The sequence below is a fragment of the Charadrius vociferus genome, unplaced genomic scaffold (genome assembly GCF_000708025.1).
Source record: "Charadrius vociferus isolate BGI_N301 unplaced genomic scaffold, ASM70802v2 scaffold593, whole genome shotgun sequence".
Classification (NCBI taxonomy): domain Eukaryota; kingdom Metazoa; phylum Chordata; class Aves; order Charadriiformes; family Charadriidae; genus Charadrius; species Charadrius vociferus.
In genome coordinates, this window is record NW_009647739.1 from 1,050,917 (window position 1) to 1,068,040 (window position 17,124).

General features: G+C 48.6%; 1 protein-coding gene across 1 annotated transcript in view; it reads right to left on the bottom strand.

Moving 5' to 3' along the window:
* RHBDF1 (rhomboid 5 homolog 1 (Drosophila)) overlaps positions 1-5,775 on the bottom strand; it is a 21,692-nt gene extending 15,917 nt beyond the window's left edge. Inside the window, exons 1-2 of the mRNA XM_009881950.1 lie at positions 5,639-5,775; positions 3,358-3,488 (exon numbers count right to left, since the gene is read on the bottom strand). Of these exons, the coding sequence (XP_009880252.1) occupies positions 3,358-3,488; positions 5,639-5,758 (251 nt within the window). The 5' untranslated portion in view covers positions 5,759-5,775. The remainder of the gene's footprint in view (positions 1-3,357; positions 3,489-5,638) is intronic.
* Positions 5,776-17,124: the final 11,349 nt, after the last annotated feature.

A 17,124-nucleotide genomic window follows, 5' to 3' on the forward strand; every position in this document is an offset into this window, starting at 1 on the left:
CGTCTGGACCAACACAACTAGCATCTGTTCGGTGCGGCTTCCTCTCCCTTCTTTTTCTGCCCAAGGATGGTTTAGGGCCAACATATGCATACATCAGATGTTGCAGATGCTAGCAAAGGCAGGCTGCGCTATGGCTGCCCTGGGGAGATATTCCAGCTACGGTGAACACCAGGAGGTTGACAGCTTGTTAGGAAAGGCAGGAGGGAGTGAGGCTGGCGGGTGGACAGCTTGTTAGTCCATGCTACTTATTGACAGCTGCCTACATATTTAGTAGGAGTGACAATTGGTTTTTGTTAGAAGCACACATGAACTTTCTCACTCCCGCATGGTTGTAGGCCTCCTGGCCAACCCTGGGAAGGCAACGTGGTCCCAGCAACAGCCAAAATCTGTGCAGTTTGCAACGGCCCTTGCACACACATGCAGGGGTGAGTTTCACACTCAGTGCTACCAGTACCTGAAAAACGATCGGGGCAGGGACTGCCGCTTTCTCAGGGAACTCCTGCCCACCCGGTGCCCATGAACAGGCAGGGTCTGACTCCTTTGAAACCGTACCTGTCTGCTGCAAAGAAAAGAGAGCTGAAGGGAAGGAGCCTACAGGGCTGCGGAGGGGAGCAGCGACCTGCATCCAACACCTCCCTGTCTCCTTCCATAGCCGCATCGGCAGCAGTTGTGCTGCACTGCACATGACAGCAGCCTCCAGCTGAGAGCATGACCTAAGAGAAAGAACCAAACTCAAGCCACACAGCACCATCTTTGAACCCAGGAGGCTGCTGAATCCTTTTGGTGCATCTGCACCTCTGACATAGATCTCCCATTTCTCTTGAAGATACCAGGGATACTGCAATCCCCCTCAACCCCCAGACCTCTGTGATCTGCCGCCTTCTGCCCAGACACCCAGCTACAGATCCCACCGGCTGGCTTTGGACACCAGAGTGTGAAACCACAGGGGTGTCAGCAGGCCAAGATATGATCTGCTTAGATACAAGTGTCTGATGCAACTGTCAGTGCCCTGGGCCCATTCTGGTTAAGCCTGGCAGGATCTTGCCTGGTGCACAAGTCTATCTGTGCCACATCTGCTGCTTTGCATGGACATCTTGGACACCTCAGGAGACTGGAAGCGGTGTTAGATGCCTATTCTCAGGCACATTAATTGGTCCCATGCCATGTTCTGGACCACACATGTTCTGGAACTTAGGCTCACACTTCATCAGTATCCTCCAAGCCCCACGGAACAGGATGGTGTGGGGTCCTGCTGCCGGAAGAGTTTCCCATTATGTGCATCCTGGGGGCTGTGTTAAGCAGAAAAGCTAGCAGTCAGCCTCCCTGGACTCACAAAGCAAATCCCCAAAACACCTTTATGGATGCATGGTCTGCAATTTTCCATTGCATCCCTAGCTCTGCCAAATGGACTACAGGTTTTTAGGCCTTTCATTGGTACTTTTCAGTTTGCTGTCCTTGTTTCTGATCCACTTATTTCATGCTTTTATTGCCAATGCCATGTCATCTGTGCATCTCCTGAAGTTCTGCCCTTGGAAAGTCCTTCCCACTGCTGCACCTGCTCTTCTGCCCGCATCCCACAGTGCTCTGTAGAAGTCCCCCACAAGCTGTGAGTCCTCCAGGAGGAAGAGACTTGGCCACCACCCATGCTGCACAACAGCCTGCATAAGACAATTCAGCACTGCGAAATAGCACTAAAGCCCCCACATATATACACTATGCAGGAGACTCCCAGAACTTCCAAAACCATTTGTGCACCTCTGGGCCACTCCTTGTGGGACTGTATGTACTCCCAAGGTACAAAGTGGGTACACAGACCATTAAGCACAGGCAGAGATGCAGCCACCAACCTGAGCCCCAGCACTTCCATTACAAGCTGGGCAGGGAAGAGGAAGACATGTCACAGGGTCTGTTGGTGCAAAAGTCACATATGTCTGCCCACCACCCCAATGCTAGGCAGGACATTAGCATCTCCCTTAGTGTATGAGAGCTTCACCACCACTGTCCAACACTCCTTTCTTGCTCACTGTAGCTCCATAGGCCTTGTCTGTCTTATAGTGTAGTAGCACGGGGGTCAAATTTGTTTCCCTGGCACCAAAGGGGTTCACAGTTCCTCAGCCTCTCCACGCAAGCTGCATGTTGTGAGGACCTCTGGGGAAGAAGGTTACCCTGGCCCTCACGCACACTGCTTCTTGTCAGGGCCTCCACAGCACTCTCCCAGTATATCCCCTCATCCTTGATATGCTCTTGCCTAATGGTCCCGGCAAGAAGCGGGACAAGGGTAGGAAGGTGAGGGAAGAGGCAGTCTAGGTGTGTAAGGACAGCCTCAGGTAGGCCCAGAAGCTGCCCACAGCCCTGAAAAGAGCAGACTCTGCTTCATGGCTCAGCGGTCCCAACCTCGCAAGAAGCAGGATTACAGAGAGCTGCTGTGGGAGAGCTTCACCACCAAGGCAGCTGGGGAATGTCTGAGGCAAAGGGAAACAGTGCGTGGGAGGTCAGTCTCCCCCATAGCTGGAAAGGTGCTCCTTTGTGAGTGGGCGAAGCCTGGCTGGCTGAAAGTGCCCCTGACCTGTGGAGCTCCAGGGATGCTCCTGGGATCCAGGCAGGTCTGACACACTGCCAGGGATACAAGCCAGGCATCTCAGGAGAGCAGCTGAGAGAACCACTCCCTTTGGACAAAGTGGGATAAACCTTTGCCACAGGGAGGGAAGAAATATCCAGCTGTGTGGCTGTGTCTGAGAGACCCCTGGGTCACGGGGACAAATAACCCTCTGTGCAGGCATGGGTGACAGGACCAGAGTAGCCTCTCCCTACTCTCCATCAGCCCCGCAGCCATCTCAAGGACCTGTCAATGAGCTAGTGCTAGAAGCCAAGCTCCTGAGAGCCATGGACTGCTCAGGATGCGCTTCTGCATCCCCCAGCAATCATACAGCTCTCTGATACTGCACCAAAGCAAGCCCAGCACGCCACATCATAGTCTCAGCTAAACATCAGGGCATGAGGTATTCTGTTACTCAGAAACAGACAGCTCCCTGGGGCACAGGAGCAGTTAAAATTTGTCTCTGAGTGGCAAGAACCATTCATTGTACTGGTCACCACAATCTTTCTCCCAGGACTTTTCTCCTCACTTACTAAAGATAGGCTATATAGCACCACTGGGCTTATATATCAGGGACCTATCTGCACCCACCCTCTTCCGCAACCTCATGATAGATAAGAGAGTCAACCTAATCCTGCTGTGACAGCGCGCCACTTGTGTGCCAGGCAATGGGACAAGCAGAGGACCATAAATCCACAAATAAAGGATGGCAATGGGTGGCAGAATCCACTAAAGCAGGCCCCATGAACTCGGTGTCTCACCTTTTGATGGTTTGGGTGATTGAGGTCTGTCGTTGTAGCACCGGTCTCCTCACTTCATTAGGCAGGGAGGGCACACGGGTGTTGTCGGCGGGCATGCTCACGCTTCGCAGAAAGGTCTGACGTCTCATTGGCTGCAAAGAAAAGCAGGAGGGGGGTCAGTGTTCTCAGACTGATGCTCTACAAGGCCAGTCAGGTTATAAAACATTTAGTCAGCAATTCAAGTCAGCCACCCAACACCCCAACCACAAGCTGGGTGCATGCAGTTGGGCAGCAAAATCAGGCTAACAATGTCTCTGCAGAACACAACCGTCAGCATCAGGGACACAGCATCTGCATGTTGTGGTGGATGTCAGTTCAGGCTGGCTCTAGCCTGGCCCACGGACTGATGTCCATTTGTAGATGGGGTGTATTACATGAGCTTCTGCAAGGTATCCTCCTGGCTTTTTTCTAGCCAGAAGAAACCCAGATCACACACTCCTAGACCACTCCACAATGTGAAGAGAAGCACAGCAAGTGAGATTTGCTTCAAAAGTGACTCTGGGTCTGCATTAAAAGCTTGTGAGAGCTGTGGGGGGGTCTGTGCTGTAGCTGCTGCCTGGTGCAGGCTAAGCAAGCTGAGAAAGCCACATTGGCTTTGTTCATAACCTAATTGTCTGGACACACTCAGGTCTGAAAGCTCCTGGCATGTCTTGGCTGAATATCACCTACCAAATATGACACAACTCACCAGACTGTTCTCAGCCTATACAGCTGCCTCCCCAGAGCTGCTCTGGATTAATTTTTCATCAGCTTGGCAAAGACACTACCTCCCATTTGTAAAATGCAGGCCGAGCAGGCTGTTCCTCCGGCAAGTGAAGCTCTGATCAACGGTTTCTCTGGTCAGACACTGTCTCTGCCTCAAGGCTACGTGCTACTCCAGCCCCTTTAGCTCAGAAAGCTAATAATTTCCACTAATCTTAACATTTCTGTTATTTTTTATGTGAAAACAATGCACAGATACTTAGGTTATAAGCCAAAGGAGCCCCTTATGCACTCTTATCCTGACAGCCTGCACACACCGGACCTACAGAGAACATCACCCCTACCAACTTCCATCATGAGTCCGGAGTGTCTCTTCAGAAAGTGCCCAGCTGGATTTAGAGATTTCAGGTAAAAGATCCATCAACGCCTTAAATAAGTGATTCGGAAGGTTTGAACCTGCACCATTAAAACCCTGCATTCCACTTCTAATCACTGCAGACTGAACCCTGCTCACTTTCCTTCCACAGGAAGACCAGGACCAAAATTCATCTGCCATAACTGGAGTGCATTTTCGTCCCTGGATCAGGGAATGGTGAAGAGGCCAGTCATTGCTGTTCCAAGCACAACATAAGTTCCCTTTTAAGACAAGCTTGTCCTCAACTCCCCTCCATGGGGAGCTGTATAACCCTCCATTGCTTTGATGGCTAAACGGTTCTTTCGTAAAAGCAATGGAACCCAGGCACTGCGCCCCACCCATGGGGCTCCGCAGCAAGAACCCTTTGGCTCTGCCTTTGGTGCACGTAGTCTCTGTTCCTGCAGGTCTTCTACCCAGGTCTCAACTGTATGTACAGTTTTTGCCACCCCGTAGCAGAAATTCCTGTTATTTTTCCTATTCCCAGCACAAATACGGATGTTTTAAGCTCATACTTTGCACAGTTCCTATTAACCTATCACCCCATCTCTACTTCACCACTCTTCAATGTTATTTCTTACACTTATTTCTCATCCCACATGATTTTCTTCTGTTCCTCATGCTGGAAACAGCTTTGTGTTGCCAGTAACTGTTCTTTCTCTGCTGTTACTGACAAGAGCCTGTCATTATCTTGGCTATTCATAAGTCAGATTCATTCCCTGCTCATTTCAGCGCAAGCTCCAGCACTTCCAGGCCCTCATGTTTGTCTAGGAGTCCTTCGCTCCTCCAGTCCCCTTAAGAAATGCTTGTTTGAATACCTCACTCCCATATCCCCCAGCCAGGACACTTTTCACAGTCCCCACGTCCAAACAGTCACATCCACTGATCTGAGCACATCAGCAACCCACCCTCATCCCTCCCACATCCCCTTCAAGGGAGAGTTAATTACTGATCAGATGTTTACCCAGTGGCTCTGCCCCTTCTCATGTGGCCTCATCACCTGGCATCACACACTGCCTTTCTCTCAGCCAGGACTGCCAGAAACCATGGGCACAGGCATACTCTCAGCACAGTGGGGCTCAGCACACCCCCTCCCCAGACCCTCCCTGCTGCCCCCAGCCTCTGTACCTGCACAGGCTGGGGCTCTTCTGGCACTGACACAGGCACCGGCACCGGGATGTCCAGTTTTAACCATGGTGGCTTCTTCCGCTGTAAACTGCTCGTGCTGTCGTGTCGCACCTCCGACATCGTCCCACGTTTGACCTCAGGCCTAGTAGAAGGGAGAAATTACAGTCAGGAGGGGGCCAGGCTCATCCCTGACACGGCGCATGCCAGCAGGGCTGACCAGAGCACCCTCCTCCAGGCTGTGACGGATGGGACCCAAGCCCTACGTTGGATGACTTCCCAAGCTCCTCGTGAGGGTTCAGGCATCACAGCTTGTGTCTGCACTGCTCAGCCAGGACCAGACACTCAGAAGACAGAGTGTGTTTCTAAGGCATGCAGAACCTCGAGCCTGGTGCCAGAGACCGCAGTCGCAAGTTTGAGAGTCACCTCCCACTACAATTTGCTGAGACTACTGAGAGATCCAGATTCCTTAAGAGCCAGCCGTGAATTAAATCTTAATGAGATCTGGATCCAGTCCAACCAGCCAAGGAACCACAGTACCAAAAGCCACTGACCTCACTCTAAAAACAGCTTCTGACTCACACAGGCACCCTTGCCCACCCAAAGCCAAGCACCACACTTTCCTACCTAACTACTGCTTAGCAATTAGCAAGGGGCCATTTCTCATTGCTGGTTCTAATCTCCTTTAAATGTAGTCATTTTCTAGAAACACGACGTAGTGCACAGAGTGATACAAGTATAGCATGAACACTAGAGAACTGGCATTAATCCTGAACTAAGAGTGGTTTTCATACATAAATAATAATGATATGGTATTTAAATAAAAACCGCTGTATTACCAAAACACCAAAGTAACTAGAGTCACTCACTGTCATCTTGCCCACTCTACTATACTGCAACTTTCTCCTCCTGTTCAGGTTGCACGCAGTGGGACAGGGGCCATGTGACTCCCTCAGGCTGTCAGAGCACCTACTTTACTGTGCATGCTCAGAGAAACAACTAAGAAAACAGATTTCATTGGAGGGAGATCAGCTCAGAAAGCTCCACAGGTACCTTCCAACCAAAGTTATTCTACAAGCCTATGTTTCTTCCTCGACAAGCACACATGCAACCGCAAGCTAGCAGTGGGAAGCATACATGCTGAATAGCACAACAGATCCAATTCCCTCCCAGCTCCCTCCCTGCGTTGTTCCAGGCCACAGATCCCATAGGGGACAAAAAGAAAAAATAAAATCAAGAGTTCAGCCTCTTCCCCCACCATGGTGGACAGATGGAATAAGCGTCCAGTTAACTTAGCAGGCACACGATTTGAAAGGGAGTTGGAGAAAAGCCCTCTGTTTGGATTAAAACTCAGTGCTCTTACAATGTTAACGTGGTCAATTTCTTTTAAATGCACAATGATTCAAGGATTCTTCCTTAAGTAGCCAAGTCTTAGGACAGGACCAGAGGAAGACAGACCTCTGTCATTGGAGACATTCAGCACTCAACTAAACAAGGCCCTGAGCAGCCTGAATTATCCCCGCCTTGCACAGCGGCTGAGCCAAACAACCTGCAAAGGTCCCTCCCAACCTAAATTAGGCACTGGTTCTCTGAAACACGCGCTGCCTTTCATGGCATTTCCACCATATTCCCACAGCTCACTGCAGCTGCTCTGGAAAGGGAGCTGCACAAACAGTGAAGCTTACCATTGCAAAAGATACAGGGCGGGAGGGGGGAAATAGGTCAACGAAAGGGAGTGGGGGATGATCCGGATCGGGTTAGGAAAAGAGAATCTCATCTAAAAGGAGCTGAAGACCAGCTGCTGGCTCAGTCGTATAAGCTGGGCTGGCTGCCAGGAGCGCCGTGCTCAGCTGAGCCGGAACGACAGAAAGGGAGGACTCAGCTGTAGGTGGATGAAGGTTGGGTTTCAGCAAATACCACAGGCCCCCAAAAGTCTGGGAATTCACAACGCAGCCTGTACAGACATGCCCTTAGTACATGCACCATGGTCCTGTGTGCACAGACGCAGTGCTGCGCATTAGAGGAACACAATTCCTTCCTTCCCTCCACCCCTAGCCGCAGGGGTGACTAAATGCATCTGTTCTAACTTCCTATAAGATGAGAATAGTGAGAGTATTAGGGGAACTCCCGCCTGCTCTTGGTAAGGGTAAATCCACTATGAGAGAGCTTTCAGTCTTGCACATAAAATAGGCAAACTTGTCTTCATGGTGAGGTCAGGAAGCAAAGCAGATTCCTCATACCTGAAAAATGCCCTCAGTCCAATGCAAATAGCTCCAGCATTTACCCCATGAGGGTCACAAACACCAGGTCTTTCTGAGATGCTGTAATCAGAGACGAGCCAAGCAGGACAGAGCCACCACTCTGGTGTGACCAAACACAACCTGTTTCAAACATAGGCCCCTTATGACACAACTCGGGAGTCTCCTCCCCTGAATTAGCAACTCTTCATCTTCCAGCATCTCTTCGATGATCAGACATCACTCAATCTCCTTCCTGTCCACCTACAGAGCTGCCTTTGTGAGCAGATACTTTGGGTATAGAGAATACAAACATGTAAGAGTTGCAGCTTTATCAAACAGTGAGGCCAAGCTAGGAAGGCAGTGAATGAATGAATCACTCCTGTATTAACCAAGAGCTCCTGCAACAACACTGTGGTCTCTGAAAGACTTTGTGATGAAATCCACTTTCAAATCCCCTCCTAAATAGCCACAGACTGGGATGTCCACTTATCCAGCACGCTAGCGTCATTGTGACCCATGCGGACTAGAGCATAGGGACCTCCAGCAGTGTGCACACATACCACATGCAAAGAAGAGGAAAGAGCATGCATGCACATGGGGCAAAGCCCATGGCCTTCCATTATCCCCAGAGTTAGCTCAACTTTGTACTTTACACAAGAAAAAGATGTCTCGATGAGATTCACAGAGCTGACAGAGGCAATGGACTGCTTTGCCCAAACTTCAGCAGTTAAAGAGTTCTTTAAAGCCTTCTTGAAAAGGCTGGGGACCCTATTTCAACATTTCCCTGTGCCTGAAGGGTTTGAACCTACATCTGCCACCCTCCTTTGAGGCCACAGCAATCAGAAATCAAGACCTTTAAAAGCAGAGAATGCATGAATGCTCTACTGAAAAAATAAGGTCACGTATTACAGAAAGCAGTATCTTGCCTCAGAAGGATGTTAAACAATAAGTAAAATGGGTATTTGCCATATAAATATACATTGTCTCCCTTGTTCTTGTAAAAATAGCAAAGCATCAAAATGGACATACAATAATTGGGTAAGTACACGCAATGTTTAAAAACCTGGTGAGTTTCAAGTGTGACCGCAAACAGAGTACTTAACTCAGGAGCAAATTCTTCTCCCAGTTTGACCTTTTTTACTTACTAAAACATCCGTTTCCCAATGAAAGAGGGCAGTGAAGGCAGAGCTGTTCAGCATTGCCAACTACACGTGTGGAGTTGAAGTGGCCAAGAACAAACTTTACAAACACACGACGTGAAACTTGCAGCTCTTGCCCTAGCAGGGCCTGATTCCCGGCACGCTGTGAATACACAGCCACAGCGCAGGTCAGCCAACTGCCCCTGACCCAGGGCACAAGAGAGACAGGGTATGGACACAAGAGGCAGGTCTCCGGGAGGTTAATGGTGAGACTAAATGTGGATCCAGCTGTATACATAGACGTACAGACTAGCTGTACAGAGATGTATAGCTGTGTACGTAGATGCACAGCTGAACACAGTCTTTGCAAGGCAGGTAACACCCGTTATTACACCTGGTCCTCACACAAGGTGCTGCAGCCACCAGTTTCTGCCTCAGCACTGCACTAAAAGCACGTGCTGAGTTTCACTCTAACCCCTTGATTATTTTTAGGGGTTAGTGTTTCAGGATAGTGTCCACTATTTAATCAGGCCAATGGGCTTTATTTCTCAGTTGATTGCATTGACACATATTTCATTTGAATGGTCCCATAACCTCAGTCCCAATTTCTCCGTACTGTCCTAACAAGCGTTTTCAAGAGGTCACTGACAGCAGCAGGATAGGAAGATGCACAGCACAGCCATGCAAGATCAGGCCAAACATCCTTCTAAAGCCAGTATCGCGTTTCCAACAGAGGTGCCTGGCAATGGGCACAGAGTACAGGATCACTCGACAGTCATATCTCCCAGGACAGAGTCACGGCATGTGCTATGAATAACTCTGAGGCTTCTTGTGCCAGAGATGTCTTTGCACTTAATGGTTCTGTATCCATCCAATGATTTTTCTTCCAGAATTTATCCAACCCGTTTTTTAATCCAAGCAAACTTTTAGTGTTCATAACTGCACATGACAAAGAGCTCCACAACCGAAACACATGCTGTGTGACAAGCCATCTTCTTCAGTTTGTCTCTAAACCTGCCATTTCTGGGTTTGCGTATGCCCCATAGTTCTTTGGCTAGAAGAGTGAACAGCTTTTCCCTGTCCTCTTTCTCCATGCCAATCCTGACTCTTCCATGGCCTTCCTATCATCCTCCCTTCCCGCAAACACAATGGGATATACATCCAGCTGCTCAGTCCTTGGACAAGAGCTGTTCCAAACCTCTCACCTGTGGTTGTGGTTTGCAGCACCTCTCAAAGTCCAGAAAATGCTCCACCAACCTAAATATCAGTTAAATATCTTCATCCTGTGTAGGCGGAAATGTTCATGCTTTCAAAGCTTTTGTGACTTGTCACTGGGGCTTGAAATTCAACTTTTGTAAACCGTCAGGATAGCGACTCCAACAAGTGGCATCAAGAGAGAAGTCTCCACTATTACCAAAACCACGTAGGAGCTATTGGAGAGACGGGCAAGGAGACTGGGTGAAGTGACAGGGAAAAGGTGGAATGGCCCAGTACCCACCCAGATTTCTCCCAGTCCTGGTGCCACCACCTGCACTGCTCAATCGCCTCCGAAGCTGTTCCCTCAGCATCACAAAACTGAGGAAGCCAGAAATACAAACTCTTCTCCAGCACACAGGCTGAACGCGAAGCATTTACAAATCCAGCTTCTTCTAACTGATCAGCTGCATGTACAACTGTGGTAGCAGCACAAAAATGATTAATAAAGTCCATTTCAATTAAAATAAATAAACAAAAGAAAAAACTTCTGTATTGCAGATACTCTGGGAAAGTCATCTTCAAAAGCTCCATGCCAAAGCAAGGTCACCGTACCAGAACGAAAGCCAAATCCACTCTGCTGTGGGTCAGGCTAAGAAAGCATTAAATTCCAAAGTTGGCACATGATCAAGAAAAGCTGCTTACTGAAATCCACCGACCCAAACAGAGAAGGAAAAGCCTTGTACAGAAGCCTGAGCATGCTCCTAGAACTGACAGGCATCTCAAATACATTCAGAGATTTGCACAGTCATTTCAAAGACAGACCATCCTTTCATTTTAACAGACAACTGAAGATACTCCCATGTTGATTTTTTTCTTTCAAAATTTCCATTTACCAGCATTCCCATTTAAAATAAAGCTGTTTCTTTCCCCAAAAACATTCCAAATGGAAAAAGAAAAAACACCACAAAACAAAACAACACAACTTCATTCAAGCTTACCACACAAACACACATCATCTGCTTTTTGCAACAACACTGCTCCACTCCAGCAAAGCATATGCATGTTCTTACAGACACCCCCAGGAGGTAACAGACACCAGGACTATTCCGCTGCAATCCGATCACCACGTCCCACTGTCAGCCTCCAGCTGGTTTTCTCCATTTTTCAAACCTCCACCACTGCAACAGCTGTATTTGCAGTGCCTGCTAATGCGGAGTCCCAAGCAAGCCCCATGTACCTGAAGGGGTCTGCCCATGCAGCTATTCGGGCTGAGGCACTCCAGCAAGCATCCGGGTGGAGAGACAGAAACCAGGATCCCAAACGCGTTCTCCAGACAGAACGAGCCAGGGGAGACAGCGGGCTGCTGGCTGCGCCTCCCTCTCCAGGAGGATTTCTGCTGGCACAGCAGGGAAAAGGCAGGAAGTCCAAGGAGAAGAGCAGTGGGGTTTCGGTCTCATGGCTGCCAATAAAACCATCTAGCGTGGATCAGACCCAACAAGTTACAAATAATATCTCAAATACCAGGCGTGAGCCAGACCTTTAAAACAAGCCAGATGGAGGGGCTGAGGGCAGGCGGGGACGGGGATGGTGGAACACGCCTGTGACCCTGCGCTCTTGGGGAAAGCTGTTGAGGGCACAGCAACACCCAGGCTTCGGCCAAGACCACCACCACCACGTCCCACCCTAAGAAACTACCTCAGAAATGGAACAAGGCCATGAGCACTGCCCTGGAAGAGGCCCTGCGCAGGACTGACTCCTGCTTTCCCAACCCTCGCTGCTGAGCTCAGAGGAAGACAGTGTAAGGCTTTGCAGCACCACAGGCTGCCAAGCAGAATCTGGGGTCTGAGCAATCCAGGCACCTCTGAGCACAAGCCTGGCAGCGAGCAAGGCAGACATGCTGCCCTCTTAGTCCTGCACAGCACTACCCACTGCCCCTTTCACTGCCCTCTGCCACGCGCAAGCTCTGCTTGAGTGCTGGTAGAGACTGATGCTGCCTGCAACAGCCTGTACCAAATCACGCAGGCAACAGGTCCCCAAAGCCCTGCCTTCCACTTGCAAGGAAACCAATCTGACAGCTAGCTGCTGCTTAAAGAGCAGTCTTCTTTTACTCCAGTGAGCCACTTCAAGGTGTTTTACCGGCACAAAACTCAGTAAATTATTTCCTGTTGATCTGGCATCCTGCAGAGGCTCAGACAATTTCAGACAAGCTCTGTGCAACCTGAGAGAGGAAGGGTAGGACCAGTCTATTCAGCGATAGCACAGTATGACAGCAGCTTAGCTGAAGCATCAAACTGCAGCCTGAGCCTTTGTCCCCTGCCTATATGACACAGCTCTCCTCCATCCCCAGCCCAGCAGATCAGTGCTCAGAGAACTGCATTTGCCCCCATCAACACATACGGAGCACACCCAGCCCCTGCTCTCATCTGGACAGGGACCAGACAGGAGGACTGGGGAATAGCCAACCTCTTATTAGAAGACATAGCTTTTCTGCCAGCCTGGCACACTGAAAAAGCCTGTCCCTACCCAAACTGTCCTTTAAACTTTATGTTGAAGTACAGCATGGAAGAAATACATCTGGGATAGCAAAAGCCTGTGCACAGGCTCTGATGGAAGAGGCCTTCACCTTTTAGAGGATGAATTAAAAGGCACACAATCTTCCCCCTGAGAGTTTTCTTTTCAACCAGTGCTCTAGAAAGGGTAAGAAGAGGAGCTACACACTTGAGCAGGTGGCCATAAAACAGGCATGCAAGCAGGTCATGGAAAAGCAGCATGCAGGCACCACCACAGAGCTGCACCAGCAGGAACCCACCAAGGTGAGGTGAATGCTATAGGAAAGGTCTTTAACTTTTGCAGCTACCCAAGGAACCAAGGCAGCAGGGGATCTCGCCGTGAAGCACTGAATTTAATTAGCTGAGAAATACCAGTGGAAACTTCCCAGCTTGGAAGAGGCCAGGCAGACCCCTAGACAGGAAAAGGGAAGCTACATTAGCAAAAACCCAAGGGTTTGGATTTCATGCAAAGCCCTGCAGAATGATACTGGTATGGCAGAAGCACATCAAGAGCGCAAAGCTTCAACTGGGACGCGCTGAGCTCAGAGACAGCTCAGCTATATACAGAGCCAGAGGGTTTTAAATATAGGTAATAAAAACATCTGCCAGTGAAGTCTGAATGTATGTGAGCCAACCCCATGATCAGGAAAGCAGATCTGAGGTCCCTCTCAGCAACTGATTTTCTTGATTTTCTGAAAAAGATGGGAGCCATGACGGAAATTAATCACAAATGAGCTCCTACTGGAATGCCAGCACTAAAAGATTTCCAAGCAGCTTCACATGGGACCTGAAGGGTATCCAGGTCTGGTGCGTTGTATAGAAGACAGAGGAATAACAGGGAGCTCAAAAACCTCCTCCGATTCCTGCTAGTCCCCAGATCCATAGTTGAACTTCTACAAATACAGGTTAAAAGATGACTCGGAACTGCAACCTGCAAACACTCATACAGGCAACAGACGGATCTTCAAGGTCCTTTTGTTGCAGCAGATGAAAGGCAGAATAGTAACAAGAACAGAGAAGCCAATGCTCAAAATCCAAGCTATAAATATGTCACGGCCACTTGAAAGAGATGGAAGCCAAAAGAAGCAGCAATGCCCCCAGCCCTCTGTGTTGCTCCCCTCATCGTACTGGCACAAGCATCCCCACAGCTGTTGGGTGATCCACTCTGGGACTTGACCCACATTAGCTCAGCAAAGAAAATGGTTTGTTCCGGCCCAAGCTCTTTCCATGACCCAAGTCACCACATGGCTGCACAAACATTTGTGCCAGCAGAAGGAAAGAGGAAGAAGCAGGAACAAAAAGAGCAGCTGGAGCCAGATGACTGGACTGCTTCTCAAGACAGCACAGTTTAAAGTGATTGTGAAAACATGGCCAAAAACTCACACTTGTAGCACTGTGGGAAGCTAACAATTATCACAAGGGAGGTGGTGGGTTCTGCATCTCTTGAGGCTTAAATAATCTTCTGAGAAGTGCCCTCAATGCAGGTGTTGAGTGCAGCGGGAATAAAATATCCATCGGCAGAGTAAATTTTTGGTGGGGTCATCAGATGGGAAACCATCTAAACCATCCACAAACTTCTCTAGAGCTGACAGCCAAGCCTCACACACAGGCAGCCTCCATAGGAGAGGTCCCAAGGGATGAGTTTCCTCTGTTCACCTATGGCCTGTGGCACCCACAAAGTAACTCGGTAGAAGGGAGCCAACAGAGCAGACTGGGCAGAGGGGCTGCCTCTTCCACCTCCCAAGCACACCTGACCCGGATGACAGAAGCAGGGTCACAGCACTAGCCAGTGCAGCTGCCCACGCGGGGCTCAGGTGATGAGTAATCAGCATCTAACTCCATCCGCTAGAGTAAGCCCAATACAGAGCCGTCTACAACCTAGCCAGATACCAGCAAGGGGAAAAATCTGATCATGAAACATAACCAACACAGAGGGGGAGCAGTGGGAAACCTTCTGGAGTAATTTGGCATCTTCATCCTGTTTGTGTTTCTCCATGAACATGCCCTGCAGCTTCGCACAGAGAACACTGGCCCCACACCACAAGCAATAGCCACATTTCCAGCAGTCACATCCTAATGCTCTGGTCATAGCGCACCATGTTATAGGCTACATCTGGGCATGGACTGATGACGATACCTGCTAACAGCTCCACTGACAGTATGTCAAGCACAGGGGGCAAGAAGCCAGCACTGACCTGCAGTCTCATTCCTTAGGGAAGCCAGTAGAGTCAGCACTGCCTGGTCCTCAAAAAGGAGCTGGTTTACACCTAGAGATCCATTACCAGTTACCAGATGGCTGATGCATCTCAGCATGCCTGTGCAGGAAGCCAGGACTACCGCTGGTCCAGTGCCACAGTGAACATAGCCAGAATGGATAACAAGTATAATCACATTAACAACTCAAATATTAACAATTCCAATAAACAACTGACTGCCAGCACTGGAAGTGTATCCAGAGGAAGAATCATCTACGCAAGCCTTGTACTTGCACCCTATTCAAAGGTAACCACAGCTGCCTGTTGAGTTAATAGTACCTGTGCCGAGCTGGCAGAGCCCTTCACTCCGGAGTCCCCAGCAGCATCAAAGCACAGCTGTCTCAGTACTCTGCCTGGGTCTACACGTTCTTCAGCATCATTAGAGCTCCTCGCTAACAAAGAAGCAGGAAAGAGTGATCACAGAAACTATTTTAGTACAGATTTAACTCATTGCAACAACTCAATGGGGTTCCAGAAGACCCTGTTCCGGACTTATTTTAATTACTAGCAAAATAGACACACTGTAAAGTACTGGCTGATCCATAAGTACCACGGACACAGTCATTGCTTCAATTACACAGCAAGGTAAGATTCACAAAAATGCTTTATCAGCACAGCCATGACCCCACATTAGAAAACAAAAAGACAAAACCAAAAAACCCCTACCCCCATATTATAACAACTGTATAACTTTTCATTGAAATTCTGCATTTGTAAGCTTCTTCTACCAGCTCTGATATTCATCACGAGTACCGTAAGGGTTCGGGACACAAGGAAAGCTAGGAACACAGCACTGGTGTGACTCTCAAGATGGCAGTAAACACTGGCTCTGGTTGCTTTTGGAATCACTGCTGCCTGTACACCCACCTCAAGAGCAAATTTCTTGGTAAAGTAATACTTCTTAGTGATCACAACATTGTTCATCTAGCAAATATGACACCAATGAACAATTGATGGAATAGCAACTGCCAAAACTAGCAACCTCCCCTAAAAAAAAAAAAATCACAATACCCCAAGACAAAAATTATGTTCGACCAAAAGCTAACCAACCTCTATGGCAAAGACTCTCAGTACTAAAAGCAGCTAAGAATCAGTGTTTGTTGTGCTAAATAAAAATGCCTCATTGGCAAAGCAGATCAAAACTGCCGCAAATGACAACATTTCCTATGGAAAGTTACATAAAACCACCCTGAATAGCAATCTAAAAAAAAAAAAAAATCTTAGAGGAAATAACAATAACAAATGCTGGAGCCACCAGAAGACAGACTTTATATTCAGGAAGGATGGACGCTGCAGGATCTGAGCCATTCGGGCCAGCTTTCTTTGCAGGTTCCTTTGAAATTCAGAGCATCCTCACTCACCATCACACACCTGCTCTCTCCAACACGACCACAGTTCTGTTCTGGATACAAGCGAGAGAACAAGCCTGCATCCACCAACAGCACCCACAGCAATGAGGCCCAATACAGATCCTTCAGAGAACAATTACACAGCCAAGGGTTCAGAGCAGAGCTGGTTTGGCTGGAGCTGCTCTTCCTAAGGATTAGCTGATTTAGCCAGAGAGCAAGCTGGCCGCTCTGATGCTCTGATTTCTACTTTTGCTAGTGCTCGACAGCCGGCCACACACCACCTCCTACTTCGTCCAACTGGAAAGCAGTTGCAGGAAGAGTTTGTCTTGCTCTGCAGGTGTGTGTACACATGTGTACCCCAACGCACTGACTCATTTATAATGCAAATAGAAACAATCAAAATTCTAACTTTATTTTAGCAAAAAAAAAGTCAAAAATTTAAGTGAACTGTACTGCTTCAATCTGAGTGAATGGCACATTCTCTTTCACTGTTCTCCCCAAATTACAGTCCCAGAGCAGTCAGAGAAGGGCAAGGTATGCTCACACTTTTTAGCAAAACAACTCCTAGCATGCTGTCTTCCACAGTTCACTTTAAAGCACTGGGCTTTGAATTCAAGCAACAGAGAAACATACCTCCCATGTGCCAATTGCTACAGGGCAGTAACTCCTGAAATACAGAAGCTGTATTCGTCAACCCAGCCGTCTAAGCCCTCAAGATTTTAAATTTCAAGCTGTTATAACTTTCACTGAGTCAAAGCCA